Below are 26,060 nucleotides of genomic sequence, written 5' to 3' on the forward strand. Positions count from 1 at the left end.
CAGTAAAGGTCTTGCGCAACCATGAAAAACAACCCCACAGATGTCATTGATGAACGCTTGTGGCCACTGGGACCATATTTGTTGGGGTCACCATGGGATGTGGATGGTTTTTTTAATTATACAGGAATTTCTCCTGCACCCTCCATGCTCGTCTGTTTGATATCTGATTCCCATAATATATCTGAGTGCTGCAGTTTGATCCCTGAGAAATGGCACCTGCAACCCAGATTGCTTCCAGCTCAGTAGCTCAGTGGAGTGATTTGGTGGGGGGGGGGGATGTTTGCCCACAGGAGAACAATGCTGTTTGAGCCAGTGACTGCTTCTACAACCCCCCACCCCCCAGCCCCCCTTCCCCCACCAGTGGGGGAACTACCTTCAAACAGCTAACTAAGCCATACCCAGTAACTCCACTTTGCATTCCATTTCAATTAGTTTCTGTTTCCTTTTGTTCACACCTTGCCATCACAGGAAGCTAATTGTGGTATGCTCCAGGTTACAGTACAAAGATGACAGTCTTGTCATTTTTTTCTCTTTTACACTCAAGTCTCATGACTTCTCCAGTGTAGGTGTTTTTAATATTCAGTAACTTTCTGTGAAACGGTATGAATTTTACTTGCAAATAGAGAATGTATTGAATGTCCTCCCCCTGCCCCCCCCCCCCCCCCATCAGAAAGAAAAAATAAATGTAATTAAATGTTTTTGCATCTATAAACTACCCCGGAGTGCCTTTTGGGATTTCATTGTGAAAAATACCTAGAAAAATATTTACTGTATTAGCAGCTCTCAGTAATAATATTATTTTTTTGTTTTTTTTGTTTTAAAGGAGGGCATATTGTGTCACAGCACATTAATTCTGTTTAAAATGATAAAGCCACTAAGCCTTTCTTCTTATTTGGTGAGACTGCGCATTGTCACTCATATTCTGGAGAAAATTTTGTTCTCAAATTGTGTGTCAACTGTCTGTTTGCATACAATATATACAGTATGTATCATTTTGTATTTTCACAAATGTGTTTCATTTTTGATTTTGTGATTTTTTTATTATATCTTGAATGCAATATTTATTTGAAAACTGAGCAGTGGCGTGTAGAGACACAATCAGTACAGATTCATAATAATCTCAATGATGATTCTACGTGCACCATCCGTGGTGAATGCAGTATATTCACAATCAATATAATTATTTTCATACCAGCTTGCTGGTAGTACTGACAGTCTGTATCCCTTACTTTGGCACTGAAAAAATTATAAAGTGAATGGGAATTACATTCTCCACACTTATGCTCTGGGGAACTGACACGGATTCTTCATATTCCTGAAAAGTGCGACTTTGGACTACTTCAGTTTCATAAAGCAGGTTTTTCATTCTTGGATAACACAAAAGTTTAGTTCATCACTTCTGAAGCTCCTATTAGTTTTAGAATGTCTATGCGTGGAGTTATACTATTAGAGAATACAAAGTACCGTACCAGCTGTTTAATTCCTGAGATTCGCCCATAATCTTCCCCGTGTCATGAACAAGCTGCCTTTGATTCTCCTCTTAACCAGCTCTGCTCAGTCTCCTGGGTCCTCATAACACCAGTGCGATATTTTCTGCAAGATTTCTCTTTTCTGTGAGCGCTAGTTATGAGCAATCATCAGGTGTAGTCATTTCCTCTTCATCCCTTCCTCAATTAGATCTTCTAAACTAATTTAACTGTGTGTCTGAGTGGCTTAAGTTCCCCCAACACTTCTTGGAGAAGTGGCGCGAATTAAACGCCAACGCAATCCTGGTGGCGTTAAACGGTTTATGTGTGTTACTCCTCAACTACGGGAAGAGAAAGGGAGACCCTTGATTAACTAAACCCTCTCAGATTTGATGCCGCAGCGTAATTGGCCCAGTGCGGAGCTGAACGTTGGTTTTAAAGCAGCCACTCATCCCAGGGCCTTTATCTCCTCCTGCTTCTCTGTGAGAAAGGTCTCCCGTGTAAGGTTTCTCCACTGAGCAGTCGAATGACTCTCCGGTCTTAGCTTAGCCTTGTATCTGTGTAGTCACTCACTGAAATGGGCTTGTCAGAGGGACCTAAAACCTCCATTAAAAGTTTCAGCCTATAATAGGTATTAAAAAGCTGTAGGCACACAAAGAGGAGCACCAATTTTCATTAACATATGAAGCACTTATTAACTTTGATCAGAGTGCGGTGAAGTAGCAAAGCGGCTTAAAAGCACAAAGGTCAGGAAGTTGAATGCCACCAAAGTCTAGCCCATTCGCCTTACCCTTGCTTGGCAAAAAAAATAATATAATGTTCCTCAGATTGCTGTTTTGAGTACCTGGAGGACTAGCAGGAGATTCATTCCCCCAGGTCTTAGACCTGTGTCCTGCTCTGTGTCCATCTACCGCTGTGCTTAGTGCATCTTCCTGCCCTCTTGGCTCTTCTTTTGTGCATCATTGAATGGAGGAAGGCCCAACTGACAACTCCACACCATCCACCCGAATGGTTGCTCTTAGTGCCTCCACCTCTTTGCTCCTTTAGACTAGTGCCCTGGCTCAGCACTCTGTGGGCTTCTGTTGGAGGCATGAGTCAGTAATGGCATTCCTGGGTACATTACTTGTCAATGCTTGTCAATGCTTGATTGCACAGTATAACTGTGGATAGCCTTCGTAAGTGTAGATTTATGCTGTGTTTGCCAAATAGGATGGTTGGGAGCAGCTGGTGGTTGATGGGTGAAGTATGAGTGAGTTGCAGGATACACATGAAAAAACAATTACAATTATACATAACGCACTCTTGAAAATAGTAACGTGTCAATTTTAAATGTGCCACGTACATATACACCATGTACCACATACACGTTCACTGGTGTGTCGACAAACTATATTTCATGTTAGTATGATAATGAGTGTAATTTTTTTTTAAATTTCCTGTTTGAACATGTGTAAAGCTAAGGGGTGGATTACAGAATATGTATTCACTCCTTTAGTGAGTTGTGAACCATTCGTCTAAGGATTAACTATTTACACTAAATAGGCAAATACTCCTTTGTAGCTATCTGTTACATTTGACATTTTAGACCCTAAAATTTCCTTATTAGTTACTGTAGCATCACATATATCCTTCAAATGGCTAAATTCTCTCTGGCTGACACTCTGCCCCCATCCTAATCATACCTATTTCTTACCACATTACATTCATGTGGCCTACTAAAGGCAGAGGTTTTCCACTTATTGAATATATCTTATGTGTTCCCACTAGCATTTGTCCTATTCATTTTCATGAAGGCACTGCAAATACAGGACTTAACAGTGCCTAAGCAGTCACAGGAAGGCCTTGGCTATTTTGTATTCAGAACAGCATTTAACCAATCCATGACACGACAAACTGTGTCAGTACTAAGGCAGTGTGGAAATCTTAAACTATTTGGAGAGCATGTTTGCTTCAGGAACACTGGTGCTTACTCATGTACCATGAAATGATGTGAGTGGATCTCGTCAGTGCCTTTATTTCTTTACGGAACAGCCCTGAAACAACATACATTGGTGTGAAATGAGGAAGCTGCATTGGCAGTGGAAACCAAAGAAGCCCCACACATGACTACTCCGGTAAACTGTACAGCTCCTTAAGATTCGACCTTTGCGTCTCCTTGGCGATTACAGAATCTCTCCTCAAACAACTTCCTCTGCACGGCCAATTTCACATTTATAGAGGTCTGCTTGTGAGCAATACACAGACCATAGCTTTCACTACAGCGATTTATAGCCAATTGTCACACCATGTACCGGCATTTTGAGAATGATGTCATTTTATTTACCGAATGGCATCTTTTTTTCCAGAAATTGTGAAATTTCACCTTGCTTTTTCACCGTGCCATCCTCCCCTTTTTACAAGATAAAATAAATATAAGTGAAGGGCCTCAAAAAGTCCATTAAAAAGTAGATTTTTTTTGCAGGTCCTAGCTACAGGTCATTAAACTTTAATTTTTAGCGGGCAATGTGAGCCCCATTTGTCAGACATTCAAAGCTCTGACCAATGACTGATTTTGTTATAAGGCAATTTTTGAAGCTGCTAGTGAAACACAATTTACTGATAAGTTATTCATTTCTGCTTGCATCTATGAAAGTATGCTCTGGTGTAATCTAACCACAGTTTATTTTCTGGCCACAGGTCTACATAACCCCATAATTACGCCAGTCACAAACCGCATTATTCCATCAGTGCTGGAGAAGCGCGCCATTAGGGCTAACCAGCCGGTGTGCATGTACATCGGCCCTTAGCTTGGCTTCTGAATGAATAATTGAAATCAGAGCTCCAGTGACGCACTGCCATAAACAGAAAGTGGCCAAATTAATTACACAGGCCTTTGTGCAATAGAGAAGTAATAGGAGTCCTCACGAACAGTCGACGGGCTCAGTGTTTCGTTCCCGAACGGCAGTGTTCAGAATGGCAAATGCGGAATTCTAATGCGAAGTTGATGCCGAGAACGCGGGGAAATGCTAATTTGCCGAGCGATAAGATGAATCGAGACATCCCTTTAGCCCCAGTTAACTCGGTGGAGGAAATTAATCATTAATGTTTGTTAAGTATGACAATCTAACTGGGCCAGATCTACATGCTCCGAGACTGAATCGGAAAGAGATAACCGGCTGCAGACAGAGAGGAAATCTGCCAGATTCTGTAATGATGGGAATTTAAGGGCCTGCTCTAGCGGCTTTAAAGAGACAGTTGCAAGGCATTTTGCTAATAACCTCACAATGCTGGAGAGCTCGGCAGAATCAAGCCTTTCCTTCTTTTTTTTTTTTTTTTTTTTTGCAAACTCTGGGAGCTGATAGTGAAGCAGTCAGGGATTGTACATTCTATGGGGTATGTGCATAATAGCTTATTGTGAAGCTCAACCTGACAGAAATACAGATACCGTTATTTACCGAGGCATAAGTGTTGACTGGGAGTCGTTTTTTTTTTTCCTTGTCGTTTCTTCATTCACCGAAAAAAAAAAAATAGGTCAGAACGCCCCCATTTGGATTTCCATGTCATTAAAGTGGTGCATAAAAGGACATCCAACCCAACATCATCACAGCATAACTTAAATCTAACACTTGGCCATTGCTGATGATGTAAAGCTTTGAGGAGCAGAAAAAAATATATATCTGGCTCATTTGAAACTGACACCTATGTTACCAATTTGATTATTTTCGAGATGAATTTCCTTGACCATTTGCATTAATTGTACGCAAAAAAATGTAAAGAGTCAAATGGTGATCACATTCCAATACATTCCCATTGTAATGGCTGGGATTGTAGCAGAGCACGAAGCTCATATTAGAATCTGCTTCCTTTGATTCCCCTTTGACCTGGGGAATGTGCCTGTAATATTTCCAGCTGGGAATTATAACCAACATTGAAATAGTCATTGGACTCAGTTATGGAATTTACATACTGTTTCAAAATATGTATTACTGAGAATATCATGGATGCATACTTAATTATTTACAATAGGTTTTACAGTTAAAGCATTTTCTTCACTATTTTAGGCCAGTCCCACTGCTGCATTACCCTCTGTCAGTTCAAGAGGGAGGACTAACGTTTGTGAACTCCACTTTCCAAACCCCCAGCTGTTCAGCTGTAGATTCCGTGTCAGAGGACTCTGCAGCTAAAGTGGGCAGGCTGACCAACCAGGGGAGCTGCTTAGACAAGGAGATGGCTTTGCCCTGGTAACCAGAAGCCTCTCTCCCTCCCCTAGGCGATGACGCTACGGCTAATTACGCATCGCTCCACAGGACACGCAGCCATAGTCCAGACCGGAACATTTCAGATTCAGTCTGGGCTGTGTGCAAGAGCACACATCTGTACCCTGCATGTGTGTCAGAGCCTGTATGCCGCTCAGTAGTACCGCCATACATATACTATTCATGAGTACCTTGTCGATAACACGTTACTCATAATTTTGATATCATTTGCATTTAGCAATATATCTTTTGAAGAAGAAGTGTGGATGGTGAATTTGAAGGCTACAGTTCTGCTGAGACCCTGAAGTTTCATCTATTGCATAGATCTTTAACCATAGAGTCACCCCCCATTCCCCAAGGACCGCATTTGTTTTCATGCTAAACTGATTCGATAAAGGTTATCATTGGAACGTATTGCTGGGGGATTGTGGGGGAATGGGGAATGGGGAATGGGGAAGGGGATCATCATCACCTCTAGCTGCACATCTTTCCTAAAAGTTTCCACCTTCGTGAATTTCTGTCCCTCAGTGTTAACCAATTAGCAGCGTTGTCCTCTGCACCTACCCTTGGAACGGCGACATATCCAGTTCAGAGATTGATACGAACCATTATATCTCGCACAGACTATAAAAAATCATTATGTTGTGATGACGTTCGAGGAATTATGCCTTGTATGTGCGCTGATGGAGGAGAAACCCATTTGTTTGCTCCCGTCATTACCCCCCCTTCCCGTAGATAGCATTGTCTCTGCGCTTGTGTCAGTCCTTGTACACCTCTTAATTGCAGGTGCGTCCCAAGAGAGGCAGTAGTCGAACCCGTATCACCACATGTAAAAAAGAAAAAAAAGAGGGAACAGTACTGCAGTAGAATACCGTGAGCAAATGTAGCAGGGACATTTTGGTCTGCTGGCTGCCCTCAGGCTGTGTTTTTTAATTACTATAGCAATACAAAAGTAATGTGCAGTAGCGTGATCTAATATACTCATTAATCTTGCTGTTTAATATATAAATCTTGTACAAATTGCCAAGTATTTGTTTTGTTGCAACTGCACGCATGGTTTGCAACGCGAATTGACACGCGGCAGGAAATGACACCAGGAAGGTGCGCCCCGCCCCTCTTTACGAGAGCTGGGAGGGACGCCGAAGTCGCCGGCCTTCGGTCGGCGCGGCGGGATTAGGGCCTCTGAGCTCCTTAAAGTGGCGCACGCGAGATCGACGTTTTCAAGGGCTTCCTTGGCGGAGAGAGAGCTAAAAGGGGAGCGAGGGGAAAAACCAATATGACTTTGTTCCTACCTTGCTGGAGGAGTTGTTTGTGTAAATCACCTATAAGCTTATTGACCTGGATGCGCATCTCCCGTGTTCGACTGCGATTCGGCTGTGGAGCCGCCCCTGATAGGCTGGTGATAGGGCTGATTTTTAACAGCCGGCTGATTCCTTTCTCGGGCATGCCCGCCAACCCAGCACCTACCCGCACCCCCCGTCTCCCCACCCACCCCGCCCCCCTGCCCGTTTTCCTGCCTGCCTGAGTCTGAATCATGCTTTTCCCCACTGATTTGGGCCACTTTACCTTTCTATAAGAAACTGTAAGTAGGAGAGAAAGCCACTTGCTGTGATCTGACGTTTTATTACAATTTTTGACTCCCGGTTCAGCTGCAAGAATACACTGCAGTTATATTGCACCCACCCCTGTGAACAGGGCTACTCTTAACTGCATAGACTCTACACCCATTGGCAATCAAGGAATCCATTAATTTTCTTTACTTTCCTATTCCCCAACGCACACACACACACACTCACAGGAAAAAGCTGTCTTAAAATTTTTCCACCAGCTCCCGCCGCGTTCCTGAAAGAAAACTTCACCGAGCGCGATGACATTGTTCTCCGGGAGGTTGCCTTCTGCGGCCGCGTTTAAAATGCGCCGCAAACGGCGCTAGATAGAAGGCAGAAAATCCTTAATCACTGCTTAATTAAGGAATCATCTTGTAGCTCCAATTCCTGAGCTGTAATTAAACAGTTCCAATAGGTTCCGTTACAGGGCTTAGCATGTACGCCTGAGATCAAGGTACAGCCTTCAATGTTATCTCCGCTCTCTTTTTTTAAATTTGTACATCGGAAGGCACTGTTGATACTTGCCTTTGTTATCCCCTGCCATGATATGAGCCCAGTATGTTAAAGAGGTACTTGAAAACCAACAACAGTTCGGGCAGGGAATTTAGCATGTGCCTTCTGTGATATTGCTACAGTTTGAATTAAAAATAAATAAAATAAACTTTCCCGGTCCCTAGCAGACACTTACACTGAGGAAACTGGGTCAGGGTGACCTCATGTACTGTAAGTAGGACAGCGCTCAGACTTCCCTTCCGTTTTTTTTTTTTCTCCAGCGCCAGCCAGGAAGCGGCCGTACTCTTGGCACTCTTCGATGGGCCGCCTTTGAAGCGAGTGGATTCTTTAGGGTCCGAAACAAAACGGGGGAGGCTAGCAAGCAGAGGGTCGTGGTCCGTTCCATCACCAATGGCCGACTGCTGTGCATTTACGCGTGCCACCGCCCATAGCTCAAATAATAGCGTTAACATTTAACTTGTTTAAGCCCGTTTCCACACATTTTCCAGAACATAAAATGATTTTGAAATCACAGCGTATACATTATTTGATGGCAGTTGGTGCGAGCATGTGTGGTGCTAGTGTCACACGCTGTTTGTGACTGCAGTTTAAATTGGTTTGATATTTAGTGGCTCTCTAGACTTTGGTCAAATATGTATTTGAGATACTTCAACTTCAGATGCTGGGAAATTTTTTCAAAACGCTCATGTAGATCCCGGAAAATTTGCAACAATGTTGTGTTCAATTTTAAAATGGCCAGTAATCTGCAGGAATATTACTGGTATTCAAAGGGTTAAAGTTTTAGAGTAGACAATCGTTTCACAGGTCTGCAGCTCTCTCTTTAGAACTGCTTGCTGGTGAGAGTTTTACTTTCTATTAAGTGTGGCATAAAATGGCGCTTGCCTTTATCTCCTATTAATGTAGATTCAACAGTTTCTCTGTAAAATTGACTTGTCGGTGTAGGTGGGCCACAGAAATCTCTTAAGAATGCAGCTTTATCATGTGGAAGAGGTTGAACATGTCCAGTGACACAAGGCTGAGAACCTGTAGCCCCCACGTCTGTTGCCATGTTGGCACATTTGTGGCACGTTTATGTTTCTGGTGAACCAGAAACCTAGGTGGAGCTTCTGCCATGTTCTTCATGCATGTATGTTTTTCATCGTAGAACATCAACCTGATGTTCTACGTTGATCGTCTCTCCTTGAAATATTTCTGGAGCATGTCCCTAACAAATCAGTTTTGTTCCCTTGAAGGCCAGGTCTCAGTAAGAAAACCAGGAGAAAATAGGATGTGCTTTTTGTATGGAGGTAAAAAGAGGGGCATGCGAAAGGCAGATACAATTTTGTATTATCTACACGCATATAGATAATAATATAACTAGTTACCCAACATCTGTGCATTTCACAATATATTCTAAGCTGCTTTCAACCCATGAGATTCTGGCACCCAGTAGAAACATTTTATTTGTTTATTATTAATATCATCCGATCAAATAAATTCAGGACATATTTTGGAGAAAATTATTGGTCCAAATTGGACCATGTGCACTATTGTGTTAGATAATGGCATCTAATGCAGTGATGAGGCTAGCGATTGGTAACAAAATTAAATGTTTTAAAAACACTGGGGGTGTTTTACATCGTAAACTTAATCGTATGCCTGCTTTTAAATCTTTTGTAACAGATTGCAACTAGTGTCTATTTCTGCTTTTTTCTGTGAGAGTTAGGGGAGGCGCTGGGTAATTTCTGGGAGGCGTGCCGCCTCTCCTATAAAGCACTGGTGGAAACCCTGATACTGTAGTCATAGCAGGGAACAGCACAATTTCCATGTGACTATTTCAGATTACTGGGGCTGCCACACACTGCTGGTTTCCACAGTGTCAGCCCGCTTTGACCTGAGGTAAATGTGACCTATAAAGCAAGCGGTAAGCATGTATAGAGAGTGTGTGTTTCATAAGTGCTCCTGGGTTCATTCTGTTTGTTTCTGTGCCTGTGTGTGTGTGTGTGTGTGTGTGTGTGCACCTGTGTGTTGCTGTGAACGTTTATCTGTGTACTTGTGCATGTGTGTGTATTGGATGTTTAATTTAAAATCTCAAATTTCCAAAATATTCCATAACCTATTTCTGATATCCTGTGCACAATCAGCACTGCACACCTTTCCATGTATTACTCCCCACAGCTAAAACAGCAGAATGGGACTTTGTCTTGTGTTTACTCCACAGAAAGATGCCCTAAAACCTCCTGGAGACTTTATAGCTGAGTCTTAGTTGCTGAGCAACAGTTCACATAGCAGGGCTTGTCTGTGCTGCATGTTTCAGGCAGTGCCTCTTTGAGCCAGTGGGGAAAGGTTATATTTTGAAATGCATCAGTCCAGTTTTTTTCCTTTGCATTTCAAGTTGTTGCCTGTATGATATTGTACAGGATATCTATGGTACTGTGGATGTTTTCATTTGAGTTAAATTGTTAAATGTTACTATGTGGCTACTTGGTACTGCATTCTTCAGGGCAATGCTGTCAATAACATTGGAACTGATTTTGGAGACATGACCTGAGATTGATTTTTGGCATCCTATGATGTCTTGCTGACCAGCCGGATACTGAGAGGCCAAGAATTTGGCTTTCAGCTAGAATAGATACCCTGCTGTACGAGGGCAAGCTGTTCTATTGTTAATCCCGGTAAGTTTATCCCAGAATCCTGTGCCGCAGCACCCCCTCAAGTCCTGGCTGAACTTTGACCTTTTTTTCTCATCTCCTGCAGGTGAAGAGGATGGTAGCAGGGAGACGGGGGAGTCTGACGTCGATGGACAAAATGAAAAATCCAGACGCGCCCTGCTTGAACCCGAGGACTGGGATGGCCCAAGTAAGCTAAGCCGTGTATTCAAGCTGGAAGCATTGTGCAGTCATTCTATAGACCCACAAGATACTGGCTGAATGTTCTTACATTGAAAGTCCTGCTTCTTTCCAACTTATGACAAGTTGGAAAGAATGACAAGTATCCAGTTTCATGCATCTTGTAAAAATTAATTAAGAGGCATGGCCAAGTATAGTACTGTGGCAATGAAAACCATGTTCTGATAAAGCACCTGTACCTCTTGTAGAAGGAGAGATGACAGAATAAACATAGGAGCTGAGTATCTGGTGAGTCTATTGAATCTGTGCTTCGTGGCTATTCTCTGGAGGCTATGATACAGACACTAAAAATTGGTGTGATACAACCCTACTGTAGAGGCTCTTAAAAAAGTGTCAGACAGTAAAGGTCAGGGAATGCACAGCACCAATACCATGCTAATGCTCAAATGGTCCCCATTAGTTCCGACGCTCTTGTTCAGACTTGTTTATTGTGAATGCAGTCCTGTAAATCTAATGTAAGGTTAATCTAGTAACAAACTGAAGCAATTGCCCCTTGTTTTCAATATTCACAGAGGTGTATGCTGGTTAGAGATTAAAAGCCTTTATCATAAAGCAGAAAATGCAACCACTCACTTAAATCTGACACTTAAAGTTAAGGGATCAGTCGCATTGTGGCTAGATTGGCTCTGCACCTCAGTGTGCCCAGATGTATGGCTCTGACTGGCTATGAATTTCTTCACTTCATCAGAATATAGCAGTTTGCAGTGCGGTGCTAAATCGTGCCACACCTTGGTGCTAAATTCTGCAGAACAATCTAAAACAATGCACCTCACCATACCTCGGTACCGTTAGCCAGTTACTACAGACAGTGGTGAAATCTGGTGGCAAAAGGGTATCCTGTCAGTATGAGTATCTGCCAGATTTTTGGTGACATTACACTGTTCCCAGGCTTCTCATAACCATTTAGCCCATTAGTTGGCTGCCTGTAATCACTTGTCAGGGGCCTATTATGACATGTTTTAAATTAATACATCAGGGATCTGGGGATTTCAGTGCCTCAATAATAATAGGGCATCTACAGATATCCTTGACAATCACCAACCTCCGGAGGTAGAACTCACAGTGTCTATAAGGAAGTTGGAAGGGTTTTAGGAGGAAAACTGCTAATGTTAATTATATAACTGTGAATGTATTAAGTTCACACTCCACCTTATCTCCTGTATTACAGTGTAAGGTATCAAAGTAGTTTTGATGCACACACACACGCAGCCACACACCCACAAACACATGCACGCATGCACGCATGTACGCACACACACATACTCTCACACACACACACACACACACACACATCTCATTCCAACGGCACTACCTGACCATTAGAACATTTATTTTTTTATATCAATGTAATGTTTCATTTGTTTTTTCATAGATACATGAGGGGTCTCATGTATCTTTGCTTTTAAATGCATTTAGAAATGTATAAATAACCAGCTATTTATATTCGTAAGGCAATTTGCTAGGTATAGAGAGCACATTATGGTTAATCCAGGGACACCAGGAAGAAGCATGTGCTTCATACATTCACTAATTAAATAAAATTAGTATAATTTACAGTACAGCTGCTATTCCCTATATGTAGATTGTTAAGTGTATAGTTATTCTCTCACTTTATATAGAAACACATGCCTTCTGTGTGGAATGACTAAATAACATATCAGTGAAACTACACCAGCTAGTGTGTTGGAAGTTGGATTGAGAATACAGAGCCTCCTATTGACTTAATACCCTAATGAATGTCTAAAGTTTGACAAAACTGTGTTTCCTAACAAACCTTTGACGACAACTGGAAGAACAGATATGGTGGGCTTAAATGAACCTATTATCACCATTGAATTATAAGTTTAGTTAGCAGGGTTGAATGGAGTGGATTAAATTGCTTTGCTGTTAAGCTTATTGTACATGTGCTCGAGCATAGACTGTGCACCCAACAGAAAGCTTATAATAAAAATTATATTTATCTTTTCTTCTTGAAGAATCTCATTTTGCCATGCAGATTTCCACATGCTTTCTCTAAGGGTTTATAAAAAAATAGTTTTATCTTGTTTTTTTCTTCTTAAAAGTCACTTCATCAAAGCGATGGATAATTCATCTGGCGAGATAGTAACACAGCAATTACTGTCCCGCATTACAGCCACGTTGCTGAATACACAAAATATGATTCCTTTTAATGCATATGACCTCAAGAATTTATTGCAGGTGTATACATTTATAAAAGTGGATCCAGGCAAGTTGTGCTGGAAGCCCCCTGGGGTGTGTATTTTATACTGACAGTGAATCAGCGTTATCGGCGCTATCAGATAATGCATTTATCATTAAATTTCACATTTGCATTTAAATCTCGGGAAGGAAATGAGCATTGCTGGCTAAAGATAAGAGCGCTCGGACGACTGTAATAAACCATCGCTGTGATCAGACTGGAGACGGGGGCTCACGAGGGCTGAGGGGGTCAGCCAAGAACTATGGGGTGACGACAAAAAGAGGCATCACATTCGGAAAGGGCTTTTTTTTTTTTAGGGGAGGGATTGCTGAGCTCAAAAAATGGCGCTTTTTTAAAAAGGCGAGGCGAGACGTGTGACTGACTCTGATTACGTTTCCCTCCCGCCCTTCGGAAACGGGAATGACGAGCGCTCGGAATGCCGCCGGAGAGCGAGGAAGCGCTGCTTTTTTTTTTGTACGAGTAAAGAACAAAATACGAGACGGTTCATACGATTTGTAAAATGTGGCTGATGCTAAGTTACAGGAAGTGGTCATACATCACTGCAGAGGACAGTTACAGCAAACCACCCTAATAGGCTAGCATCAGTACAATCTGCCCCTTTGACCATGTTGCCTACCTTATGCATAGCCCGTGTGACAGGAAGAGAGGCTTTTAGGCCCTATTTACCAGTTTTGTTTGATGCATCTGGCGTCCAATCAAAAGTTAAAAGCATGACATAGTGGTGTTTCACTGCAAGGTGTCTGTATCAGAGCTTCCTTACAAGGCATAAGCACCGATTTGAATTGCGTCAAATGTATGGTATGGATGTGGTTTGAGTTGATTCGGTTCAAGATGCACATTGCTGCTTTCCCTCTGCACTGTGCAGTCCCAGTTGAATTCATTCACCGTTTCTCCCTTTTAATTGAATTGCAACACAGGTTGGCATGTTCAGCAATCACCAAAATGGACTAGCCAAACTTTTTCTGAGGAAAGAAAACAGCACTTGTATTTATTTGTAAGTCAAAGCTGTCTGCAGGCCAAAGTCACAGAATGGCGTGGGAAGACTACACATAACAATAAAAAGCAACTCAATGCTTTTGTTCAGTTTTATCCAGAATTGGGCGGTGAACATTATTAAGCGAGAATTATTGGCAAAAATAATTTTGACTCTGATGGAATTTGGGCTTTGACGTTTGCTACAAGGCCATAGGCTGTTCCTCCCCAGTTGTCCAACTCTCTCCCTGTAGCAATATGCTATATATACTCTCATGTACACAATTGGCCTATCGACGGTCCATCCAGTTGAGAATAAGTGTCAGAAACCAGGAAATTCCCATGATGCTTAGGGAAAAGTGGTATGCAAATGAAGACTCCATTTCCACTCGTCCACCAGGAATCCAAAGTCTCAGAGTGCCCGATGTCGCACTCCCCCAAAAATGACAGCATTGTCTTTGAAGCCGGCGTACAGGGGGCAGGAATTAATCTCCCCGCACGTAATAACGGCATTCAGTTTCACATCATGTCTGCTGTGAAAGGCCATTTCCCTTTTTAATTTTTCCCATTGTGTTGAAAAAGTCAGATGGGCATGTTGTAATTTGAATAAAGTGGGAAATCAGGCAATCAAATATGAACATCTTAAATGACATGACTTCCTGTTCGCGGCGATTAAAAGCAAATTTATTTAGTTTGACTGTCTAACCTTTTATCTCTTTGTAAATGCTCAGATACTCGGCATTCAAATTTTCTTTGTTAAAAAGGTCTCTAATGCAAAGGTAGAATAGGTGCGATTACAATCACCAACAGATAATTCTTAAACACTTTATGAACGTAGACCATGGCAGCCAAAAAAAAAAAAAAAAAAACCCTGCCATTACCTCAAAATGAGGTGGGAGTTTTACAGTACAGCACGTCTGCTTGCTTTGTGTAAGAGCTGATTAATTCTGCACTTTGATTTTGCCGTCAAACAATATAAAGCCTTCATAACTTTTCAATGTGAATGGCAAAAGGAGAGTCCAGCATCTCTTTATGATATTGGAGAACTTTGGTTAGGTGTGGCCATCCTTTGATTTGTGTTATAGGTTTGGCCCTATGTTTGCTAGGTTCTTATATAGTGGTTGAGCTACCCTATTTGTGGCTGTATGAGCATAAATGATCAGAAAGGAATTTTCTCTTCTTCTTTGGTGTGGAAGCAGTAGATGTCTCAAGGCCTATTCTAGGAGAGGAGAATGCTCTGTTGTGCGGTAGTACTACTCAAAGCTATCAACTGTTCGATCTGCGGTCTTGTGCTCGTATCTCATCATGGATGTTTGTAGCTGGTGTATAATGAGTCATTAGCATGGCTTTATTTTTCTTAATTGTTAACTATAGCAATGCATCCCCCCCCCCTCCCGAGGCAGAATAGTGAGAGAGAAGATTCTGTGTGCTATCTCATTATTTAACAGGAAATCATATTTTCAATCACAAGTCTAGAATGTTGTCATGGAGAACTCTGTTCTGTGGCCTTTCAAGTCTTTGGGCCTGAATTGCATTTTAACTCAAACATGCAACTTGTAATGACAGATTATTGAATGCAGAAAAAGCAATATAAATGGCATTCACAATTCATACTATTTATAATGTTCGTTCAAGTGCTTGTCCTAACTTGTCAGTACTGTATGGCTTAAAAAACTAATTTTCTTATATGTGATGCTCTATGATTACATAATATACACAATTATGAATACAAAATTGTTATTTTTTATTATTTCATCATTTTTATTTTTGTATCAAACAGAAATTCTTAACACTCTTTAATCACATGCCATTGTTCCAGAGTGACTTACACGGCTTTTTAACATAGTATCCATTTATACAGCTGGATACTGAAGCAATTCAGGTTAAGTACTTTGCTCAAGGGTACGACAGCAGTATCATACCTGGGAATTGAACCTACAATATTTTTGGTTACTAGCCCAGTTCCCTCACCATTATACTGCACTGCCACCCACTATATATGGATTGTATGGACTGTATATGTTAAGCTGGTAACATTTTCAAGGAATTTCTAAGAGGGAAACACTTAATGCTAAAAGTAACTGAAATCTGCTGCCTTGCCTGTGAATCTCCTTGCTTGGGGTTGCCACCCTCTAGATAGCCTGGCTGTTGTGAGACCGTAGCCTGAAAGGCAGCAGTACCTGCCCATCTTTCCTTGCCAGCATTCCATCCCAGCTGGGCACTAGCAGTGGGAGCATCCCGGAAAGGTCAATGCACCCCAACTTGACAGACCAAACTGAATGGAAGGCACAATACCTCAATACATTTTCATACAGTTTGGAAATATTTGGCTGTATTCAGTTCTTAATGTTTGACAAATTCATTCTGATGATCACTGAGCATGCCAAACCGTAACTTTAAAATGACACTTGGAAAAAAACTGGAAAAAACATACATTTAATTGCGATTCGAAGATAATCCAGGCCGTCGCAGTTTTACAGGATGACTGCGCGGGACGATGGTTTATTTTGTTTGTTTTTAACGCGGCCTACTGTTGAGTCATCGGGCCGACCCTTCCCCCCCATCCACGTTCAGCAATAACCGTTTCAGGTTTTATGCACATATGTCATGCTAAGTGAATTCGTGTAGCAGATGGCCGTGATGTGGCGGCAGGTGCCTCGACAAATGTTTGCATTCGCAGTGGTGCTATTTATATCACCGCGAAACACGGGGGCACAAATATTTGCGGAAGGACAGTGGGCCTGCTTTGTTTTGAGTCAGGATGAGTCAATGCATTTTCCTACACAAAAAAATATTATAAATAGCACATTTATGAATGGCCTGAACATAACAGCAGGATCATTTTGTACATCACCTTTTGAGAGGACTTGCTATAAGAACAGTTTGTGAACATAGAGAAATGCAAAAAAAGTTTTAAAATAAATAAACACAAACCAAAAAGGGCAAGGCTAAAATCTGTGTACTTATATTTTGCAAAAGAAACATGGATTCAGGCTGGAACTCGTTCCATGGAGGGCCAAAGAGGTATGGTAGCGAAATATTTCTCATGACAACATGCAGCATCGTGACTGTCTTTATTTAATACGTGTTTGGAACAGGCTGTGAGGATCGGCAGGTTTAACTGCTTAACACCGCCAGGATTTTTGGCATTCGCTGTGGCATATCAAAAAAAAAAAAAAAAAATTGTTGTTTTTCTGTTTGCTTCACCAAAGCCAAACTAACAGATCCCCGAGTCCACAAGACATGTCCTTCTGTCAGGCACCCTCCATCGACACCTCCCTCTAGACGTAGTAGCACGAGAGCAGCCCCGCTACACTGTGACTAACCGCGCACCTACAAAATAATCAGACATGTAAAATATGCATGCCACATTGTAACACGGGGTAAAAAAAAAAAACTCTCCCGAACACTTAAACTTAATGAGACTTTTTGACACCTGCCAAGTTCTGCATCGCAACAGAAAATTTTAATTTTTTTTATCCTGAAGTCCATTAAGTCAGGGTGTCGTAAGAAAGGAGGGGGACTGCTAAAACGAGTTAAAGAGACAAACGGAGTGCACAGATGCAGATTAGGCTTCAGAAGATGAGAGTGTAAAAGGGATTTAATGGTAGGATGGATTAGAGAAATCCTTGTAACAATGTTAAATAATTATAGTTCCAGCCGAGATCAAAGCGCCATTGATTGAACCCCTCAAGCCTTTAGTGCGGAGAGTCTTGGAAAGCAAAAGATTGGTAAACTAGTGCTGGAGCCATTCTGACTGCTGAAGTTAAATTGGATTGGAAATATTTTTTAAAAAATATGAATCTTTCAGAAAGATGAATCCGTCGGAAAGGTCCTTTTAGGCCTTTGTTACTGAAAATATAACCAGAGATTCGTTTGAAATGATAGGAAAGACTGTCTTGTGAAAATGAAAGGACAAAGATGTTGGAGCCAGTTTCATTTGACACCTGATCAGGTTTTAGGAGGATTTGTGTATATTAAGAGCTTTTGTTTATGGACGAGGCTGCCCCCTTCTTACATTGTTATTGTGCTTGTACTTTAAAACTTGGATGAGCATCATAACATTTACTTTTCAAAAGGAGGGAATTTAAACCTTTTTTGGCTCTTAAAGAAAATGGACAAAGAGACATCCGATTGCTCTGTGGAAAACTAGTAATGAGGAAAATTAGCCATGTCATGCTTTAAAATCCATTATTCAGCTTGAACATGTGGATGTTACTGCTGCAGTGGTTTAAGCTAAACTCTGACGAAATGAAACAAGTTGTAATATCCCGCTAATACATATGTTAATTTTCACTTGTTACAAGGAAATAACTTCTTCTGTGGCTACTTATGCATTTTATATAGTTGCTGGGCAACAAGGAAGCCAATGCTGCTGGTGTTTCCCATGGTGAATGTCATTTTCATGTTTATTTGCACATAGAAATGACAGTGTTTAATACAGGAAGAATCAACATCCATCTTAAGAGGTGAGTTTCCTAGTTGTTTTAGATGGGGATGTAGGTTTTAGAAAAACTGATGTATCTTGAAATGGAGAACATAAAGAAAATGGCATTTAAATGAAGAAAACAATGAATGAAATTCTGTTTCAAGCATTGAGGGATACAGTACACTTGTATATTTTTACTACAGGACAGGATTTCTTTATGCCACTGTTCTGTTTTTATCTCTTTTCCACAGCTACGCACAAACACACACCAGGCTGACGCACACACGTGTACAAATAGATGCACACAAACACCAAAATTAGAAATGTATTTTTTTCATTGAGTGTCTGTGTGTGTGTGAGAGGGAGAGAAAGAGAGAGAGAGATGATCTTTCTTACTTCCACCACACACACACACACACACACTCATGCGTACACACACACACACACACACACAGACACTCTCTCTCTCTCTTACACACACACACACACACACACATTCAATGAAAAATACATTTCTATTTCTGGTTATGAAATATGCAACAAGAGATTAGACAAATCACTGTGCCCTTACCCTTCTTTAGTGTGGTGATGCAAATTTAGCCACTGATCCGATGAACTAAGAGGCTTTATGTGGAAAACTTCACGCTTGTTAGCCATAGAATCCATCTGAAATAGTAGTAAATACAATCATTATTATTATCAGTCAAAGTAGATAATATTTTCAAATTAAGGTCTAAAATCCAGACAGAAACAGCAGTAGCACACAAGATTTTTGAGTTTGTACCACTGCCATTACCCATGCAGCATTTCTCATTGCTCATGTTAGTTGCACAATGGTCAGTCGATTCGTTATCACGTCATTGTCATTGTAACATTCGTACTCTGTGTATTGTACAGGTTTGATAAAACTGGATGAAAAAGACATTATTAATTATTAATATAAATATGATGTGATCATACATTAAGGCTGTCATTTCCTGTTCTACTATGTTCCTGTTTTTACAAAAAATTCAAATGCTTATTCAATATTTTTACAATTTCTTAGTTTTACAATATTTTATCATTTCTACAAATTCTGCCAACCTTTAAATCAACCAACCATTTTGCCAACTACAGGGTACTCTATACAGTTTTCAAAAGTAGTACAGTAGTGGTATATTTTTTAAATAATGTGAGCTAATGTTCCGTGTTTGTTTTAATGATTGTACATTGTTATGTGCAGATTCCAAAAAGCAAAAGATTAAATCCAAATGGGCACATTCTTTCTGATGTCTTCACTGATTAAAGTCCAGACATCAAAAAGGGCCTCACAAACAGGGCTTTTTTTAATGCTGTCAGTGTGTGTGTGTGTGTGTCTGTGTGTGTGCATGCACGTGCGTGTGTGCAAGCGTGTGCGTGTGATATATAGGCGATGTTGTATTTAAGGTACAAGTTTTAATGATTTCACAAGTTTAAAAAAATGACAATGCTACAGCGCAGAACTCAGGGAGCCTTTTAATATGTGATCCCTGTTCAGAGGGGCGGGTGAGAAGACTGGGGTGCACAACTTGAGCTTGACATGACACCCCCCCCCCCCCCCCCCCCCCCCTTCCACGGATCCCCCCTCCCCCACTCCCTTCCCTACTCCTCTGAGAACACAAAGCAGAGAAGAAACAAAAAAATGAAAGGTTGTGAAAAGCATCTATATCAGAGCACTCGGCTCTACTTATCGGGGAGTTTCTACAGTACTCCACAGCTGTGAGCAGCAAGGCCTCTTGGTCATGCTAATTCCCCCCATTTTTGTGTATTTGGAGGGTGGGGGATGGGGTGGCACGGGGGTATGGGGTTGCTGTCAAGTGAATTAAAACACCTAAACATAATAATAATAATAATAATAATAATAATAATAATAATAATGATGATGATGATGATGATGATGATGAGGATGATGATGAAAGTTAATGAAAAAAACCTGCGTGTTCCTCCCTGATTGTGAGAGTGTTGCGGTATTCAATTATGCAATTTTCATTGGCATATTAATCATCTTTTCAACAAACAAGCCGCCGTTAATTAAAGCGAAGCGTGGATAAAGACGTGTTGCTGGATCATCACTCCGTTTATCACCGAGCGCAGACCCGCAGTTAAGTAAATTCAGGCTGTGAGATGAATTTCAATGGTCTCCTCATTTTTCCCATGTTTGTGTGTGTGTGTGTGTGTGTGTGTGAATGTGTGCATGTGTGTGGGTGTGTAAGATAGAGAGAGAAAGAGAAAGAGTGTGTGTGGAAAGGGGGGGGGGCGTATGTGTACGGGTGTGCGTGTGTATGTGTAAGATAGAGAGACAGTGTGTGTGGATGGGTGGGTGTGTGTGTGGGTGTGTGTGCGTGTGTGTGTGTGTGTTGGAGTTTGAATGCAACTTGCCTGAAAAAGGCGTCCCATGGTTCATGACAGAAAGATGAATTTATTTGTAATTTCTTGGAAAAGGCTGATAGAGTGGTGGCGTTTGCCATAATAGAACCGGAGAGGCTTGAACTTGACTGCTCTCACTGATATGGCAGAACAGTAGGGTGCTTCGGTTGAAATATACAGTTTTTGTTTATGTTAAAAAGGCTGCAGAAACTTCCACAGTGCCTATGCCAAAATCATTACTGCCTTGTCTTGATTAATGGGCAAGTCAATGAACTCAGAAAATGAGAGAGAATTTCAGATTTTAATTATACCATATTTGCTTTGTGTATTTTGCCTTCTCAAATATTTCAGCTAATTTCATCTGAAATAAAATATGTGCATTCTCAACCACCTGTTTCTTATTTTATTGTAATTACTACTGTTTTGTAGTAAAAATTATTATTAAATGTTTCAATGTTCTATTTTTAACTTCAGGGAAGTAGCTAGTCCAGCATTTAAAAATAGTATGCTATGGAAAAGCTCAAGTGCATTTAGTCCAGCCGGTCAATCGCGGCTGTTTACTGTATTCAGGACGGAATGAGATATGTCTGCCTAATCATAGCTCACCGCTTCTGCTGCCATTCACAAAAACGGTAAAAAAATAAAAGATAAAACCTGGTAGTGAGAGCAGCCAAGGGGTGATGGAAGCACTTGAGTCCGCCACCGGAAAGGAACTACAGGCGTCCCGCGGACATGTTGCTCGTCCTCGCCTCATTGTGGGGGGACTTTATCAGCGGCAGCCTTTCAGGCGCCTACCAAACCGGAGGGCCGGTCTGCTCTTAACTTAAACATAAGATCTCTGTGGTCCGAAGCGCTCGGCTGCGCCGCGCCCCGACGGGAGCCCCTGAGAAGCGAACGGAAACTCCGGCGTCGCTGTCGCCCATCGTAAAATCACACCTCGTGGAGAGGAATCGTTTCTGCTGCGTTAGCTCGAATCTAAACGCACTCAAACAGACTGCTGCACTGGAGCAAGATTCCTTCTCGGGGAAAAAAGGAATGACAGAGTGGGGGAGAGAGAGAGGGAGAGAGAGAGAGGGAGGGAGAGAGAGAGAGAGGGAGAGCGAGAGCGAGCGAGATGGAGAGAGACAGAGAGAGAGCAAGGGAGAGAGAGAGGGAGAGAGAGAAAAGTCAAAAACCTCCACATAACAATGCCAGAGAAAAATCAGAACATTTTCCGCCGAAAGATGGGCCATTTCCAAATCCTTGTGCCCTATCAGACAAATTAAAGTAAATCAAGCATGAAATGAAGCAGAAGAGCTCGGAGATAAGGCTCCTTTAAGTCGTTTACAGATTAGGATAGAGAGTGAGGTGCATCTGGTCTCTGGCAGTGAAGGAGGCTAGTTTCTCATTTCACAATAGCACCCTCTGTATAGGATTACTTTCCCCTGTCACTGACATGGGGGAGTGGGGGGTGGGGGGGGGGGGGGTGGTGGGGGGGGAGACAGTCTGCAAAATGTTTCTAAATATGTCCCTAATGTTTCTCACCAACTTCACATGTGTTGCAGCAGGATGATACACTGTGACACAATGCTGCTTTTTATGGAAAATATTGTTTATGAGTTTTTTTCAGGGTATGCTGTAGGAATCGCTAAATGCTATGCCTGTTTGCCAGTCTTGGTTCTGCTCCTTTTTGTTTGGCTACCTCCTTTCCCAAGCCTCAAATATTCACATTTAGGAATATATTAAAAGCCATTGAAAATCGGGATATGTGATTGGCTAAACCAGGTCACATGGGTATGGGTATAAATAGCACAGTCATTTTTATGTTGTCTTTTTGTGAGAAGCACAAAAGTGAACTGTTGTGATTTAAAACTGTGCAGTTAGCTACCAGGCTTTGCAAAACAGAAAATGAGATAAGAGCAAAATATAGAACATGAAATACTGTGTTATATATTCTGACTGTACTGCTCACTAAATTAAGACAGTATTGATTAATATTGTAATGTATTCAAATGTACCAAATTCAGTGGTCTCTTTAGTTAATATATTTATTGATTGTACTCGATTGGTATGCTTTTGATCATTCAGTTAGCTAAAATAAGCAAATGGACCAATCCAGGAAAGTCCACAATAGTTTTTGTTCTCAGTTCAGCCACTAAATATTACTCTGTGTGGTCACATAAAAGGGAGGGCTTCACATGCATCTGTCATAGGGTACATAACATCATCCAAGAAGTAATACGCATACAGTGTGAACGCATGCAGCTTAACTAATGCTCATAGCTACTGCCTGAAAACTAGCAAGTATATGTATACTTATAAACCTGATTAGAGTGGTTTAGGGAAAAAATGTGTATTTTTGTGATACTACAGCTTTGAAGAGACAGCTTTAAGCAAGTCATAAACTGCAAATATTTTTTTTGTTGAAAGAAAAATTATCCCCTTGCTGCTTTGTGTTCCCAACACATAAAAAAAAATTAAAAATAACTGTTTTTCTCACTTTCATATAACGAATATGAGATTTATTGGCCAATCAAAGACTTGTTCACAAACACAGTTGTAAATTCTGTTACCTCAATGGTATCATTTAGCTGTCTTTTCTTTGTGTAAATTGTAGCCAAGGTTTAATTTGATTGTTCCCAGAATTCAGAGTACAAACAGGAAGAGAGTAGCTATGAAGCTAGAAGGTGAAAAGTCCTCCTAACACAGACACTGGAAACTGGGGGAAGACCAGAGAGCCTCCCTTTATTTAATGTCAGCAGGTCTCCTCCAGCGCTGAGGGAAACTGCTGAGCCAGGAGCTAGGCCAGGCTCACTCCGCCATATTGGATAGCTGAGAGCGGCATAATAACATTTCCAGTCTTCAAATGGTCAATACAAAACGAATGGCTGCATTCAACAACTTAATACGTACCTTTCCAAATGTAGCAGACCTTAGCCTTGTGTTAAACTATTTAGCCTACTGTATAGAAACCACAATAATTATATATACTAATCAGAAATATTCAGTTTTCACACTGACTACATTTGCTCTCTGTAACTTTGGCTAGTTTAGCTGTCATGATGAATCTGCAGCTGAGGTGGTAATAGGGCAGAGGTACTTCTCTTGTCTTGTACCTCACCTGAAATTCAGTATTGCTGATGCTTGTGAAGCACTACAGTCTGGATTAAGGCTACAGGCTTGTGTTTGAGTAGTTTTTTTATGAACTGTTGATTTCAAAGGTCAGTGAAGTTAGCTTCCTTAGTTAATGTTAGCTACCATGTTGGGAATTTGGCCAGCTGAACTTGCTATGCTGTTATTTTGTTTGTTATTCTGTTAGTAAACTTTAGTTAATGCATGGAGCCCGTCCATTTATCGAATCCTTTGCTAGCATTCTGTAGCAATACTGATATTACAATGTTTCTACGTTTGCCAACTACGTGAGCCAAGTTTGTAAACTACACTAGTTAACTAATAACATTACAATGAAGAATGAACCACCAACAAAGAAAGTGAAATACAACCAAATAAATAAATAAATAAATAAATAAATAAGTAAATAAATAAAAATCCTGACAACGTTAAGTACAATGCTGCATCAAATAATGAACAACAGGTGGCGGAGCTCCAGCAGTCCACTGTCAGTACACTGAGGCTGGTAAAGCTGCAACAAAGCTGTGTCAAAATAAAAATTAATTAATTAAATGACCAATGAATGAATGAATAGTCTCATATTTTTTTGTTGAAAAAACACTTCACCAGCGCCATTTTGGCTACATTGTGGAATTTGCCTATAAGAGATATTGACGTTTAGTAACATACAACATGTTAATAAATTGTGTCTATGTTTCCAATTTATTGCTTAATTGATTGGTCAGATACACAAAATTATGTTTCTCAGCATGAGTGTGGCCGAGCTGTAATGCAGTCATAATATAGCCTGAATGACTTTAAAATTTCAAATTAATTAGCTCAATTAGAAGGCTGCTGTGCAGCAGTTGAAAGAATGCATATTGATGTAATTACATGATGGGGTCCAGACACAGTGACTTCACAGCGAATGTACTGTGACGTAATCATGTGACATTAAGTGACAGATCAAGGTTTCCTCAAAGATGAGGTTAAAATGAAAATTTGGCAGAAGTAACAACAGCATCAACACATTGTTTTCTCTGAGTGCCAAAATCTGATTTCATTTTATGTGGATACTTTTTTTTTCTCATAGAGAGATGCACCCATTTAAATCACCAGCTATTTCCAGTTGAATGCATCAGCTGGAGCCAGCTGTTTATATTGATTATCGACATTTAAGATCATATAAAAGCTCAGCGGATACCCTCTTATTAGCTAGCTAGTTGGATGCCTTTTCCAAAATAGTTGTTTACATTGTTTGCTACTATTGCTAGCATCTGTAACTTAGAGTAAGCAGCTTTGAAGTAAACTATCAAAGTATTAGGATAGCTAACAAGTTTTTTTTTTTTACTCATGTGTTTCATGCTGATGGGATGTGGTCAATCAAAATGAAATATCACTTTCTCCGAAAAAAAGGTGAGGAAAGAACAGGAAACAATAATTTAATGAGATTATTTTTATTTTGAAAAAAGCGTTGTACTGGTCCAGTTTCTGCCTGCCACATTTCTGCTGGCCGGGTCGAACTGGAGTGAGCGGAACAGGACCGGGCGGGTGAGAGGGACAGACACCCGAGGGGCTCGGCACCGTGAGGCAACGGCATTGTGGGCCTGGGGGTATTGCAGGGCTTCTCGCCGACCTTTCTGTCCACGTTGAGAGGTGAGGTCGGCTGCAGCGGTGTGTCAGCCCTTAGCGCTGAGAGCGAGCTCGCCTCATCACCGGGTAGTTAGTCATAAAAACACAACCCTGACCTTCCCGGCTGGAGACTTAGGTTTAGCCATTTTATCAGCCTATCTTCAGGCATTTAAAAATACTCCTGAAACTCGATGATTTAACCCGCTTTTACGCTGTTCACATCAAAACTGGATGAAAAAAAGCTTAATCCATCTTATCTGTTGACTGTCAAACCGCTCCGGCTAAAACCTACTCACAAAAGACAACTAGGTCACCCAGGAAAAACAGAATTTCAGTTTAGTAAAGTTTGAAATCTGGTAATTGACTGCAGAAGAAGGAAGAGAGGCACGTTGGATAACAGATATAGTAGGAGAAATCCACCACCAAAGATTCAATCCCATGATGCACTGCAAAAAAGGAAATACAATGGAAAGTGCAGTTTACAGTAGTGGCTATTTTTTTTTTTGCTGATTTTGTATTTCTTTTCAGAGCAAAGTTGTGTACCTTTTTCAATAGATTGTTTTCATCAGAAATCATATTTTGACCAATTCTTTTCAGTTGATCTACTAGTCACATTTGTACA

The 26,060-nt window shown here is 41.0% G+C and overlaps 1 protein-coding gene across 1 annotated transcript in view; it reads left to right on the forward strand.

The window, feature by feature from the left end:
* Nucleotides 1-26,060, forward strand: part of zfpm2a (zinc finger protein, FOG family member 2a) — a 149,293-nt gene that overhangs the window by 41,660 nt on the left and 81,573 nt on the right. The window contains exon 3 of the mRNA XM_035383917.1: nt 10,558-10,659. Coding sequence (XP_035239808.1) covers nt 10,558-10,659 — 102 coding nt within the window. The remainder of the gene's footprint in view (nt 1-10,557; nt 10,660-26,060) is intronic.

Source organism: Anguilla anguilla, chromosome 1 (genome assembly GCF_013347855.1).
Source record: "Anguilla anguilla isolate fAngAng1 chromosome 1, fAngAng1.pri, whole genome shotgun sequence".
NCBI lineage: Eukaryota > Metazoa > Chordata > Actinopteri > Anguilliformes > Anguillidae > Anguilla > Anguilla anguilla.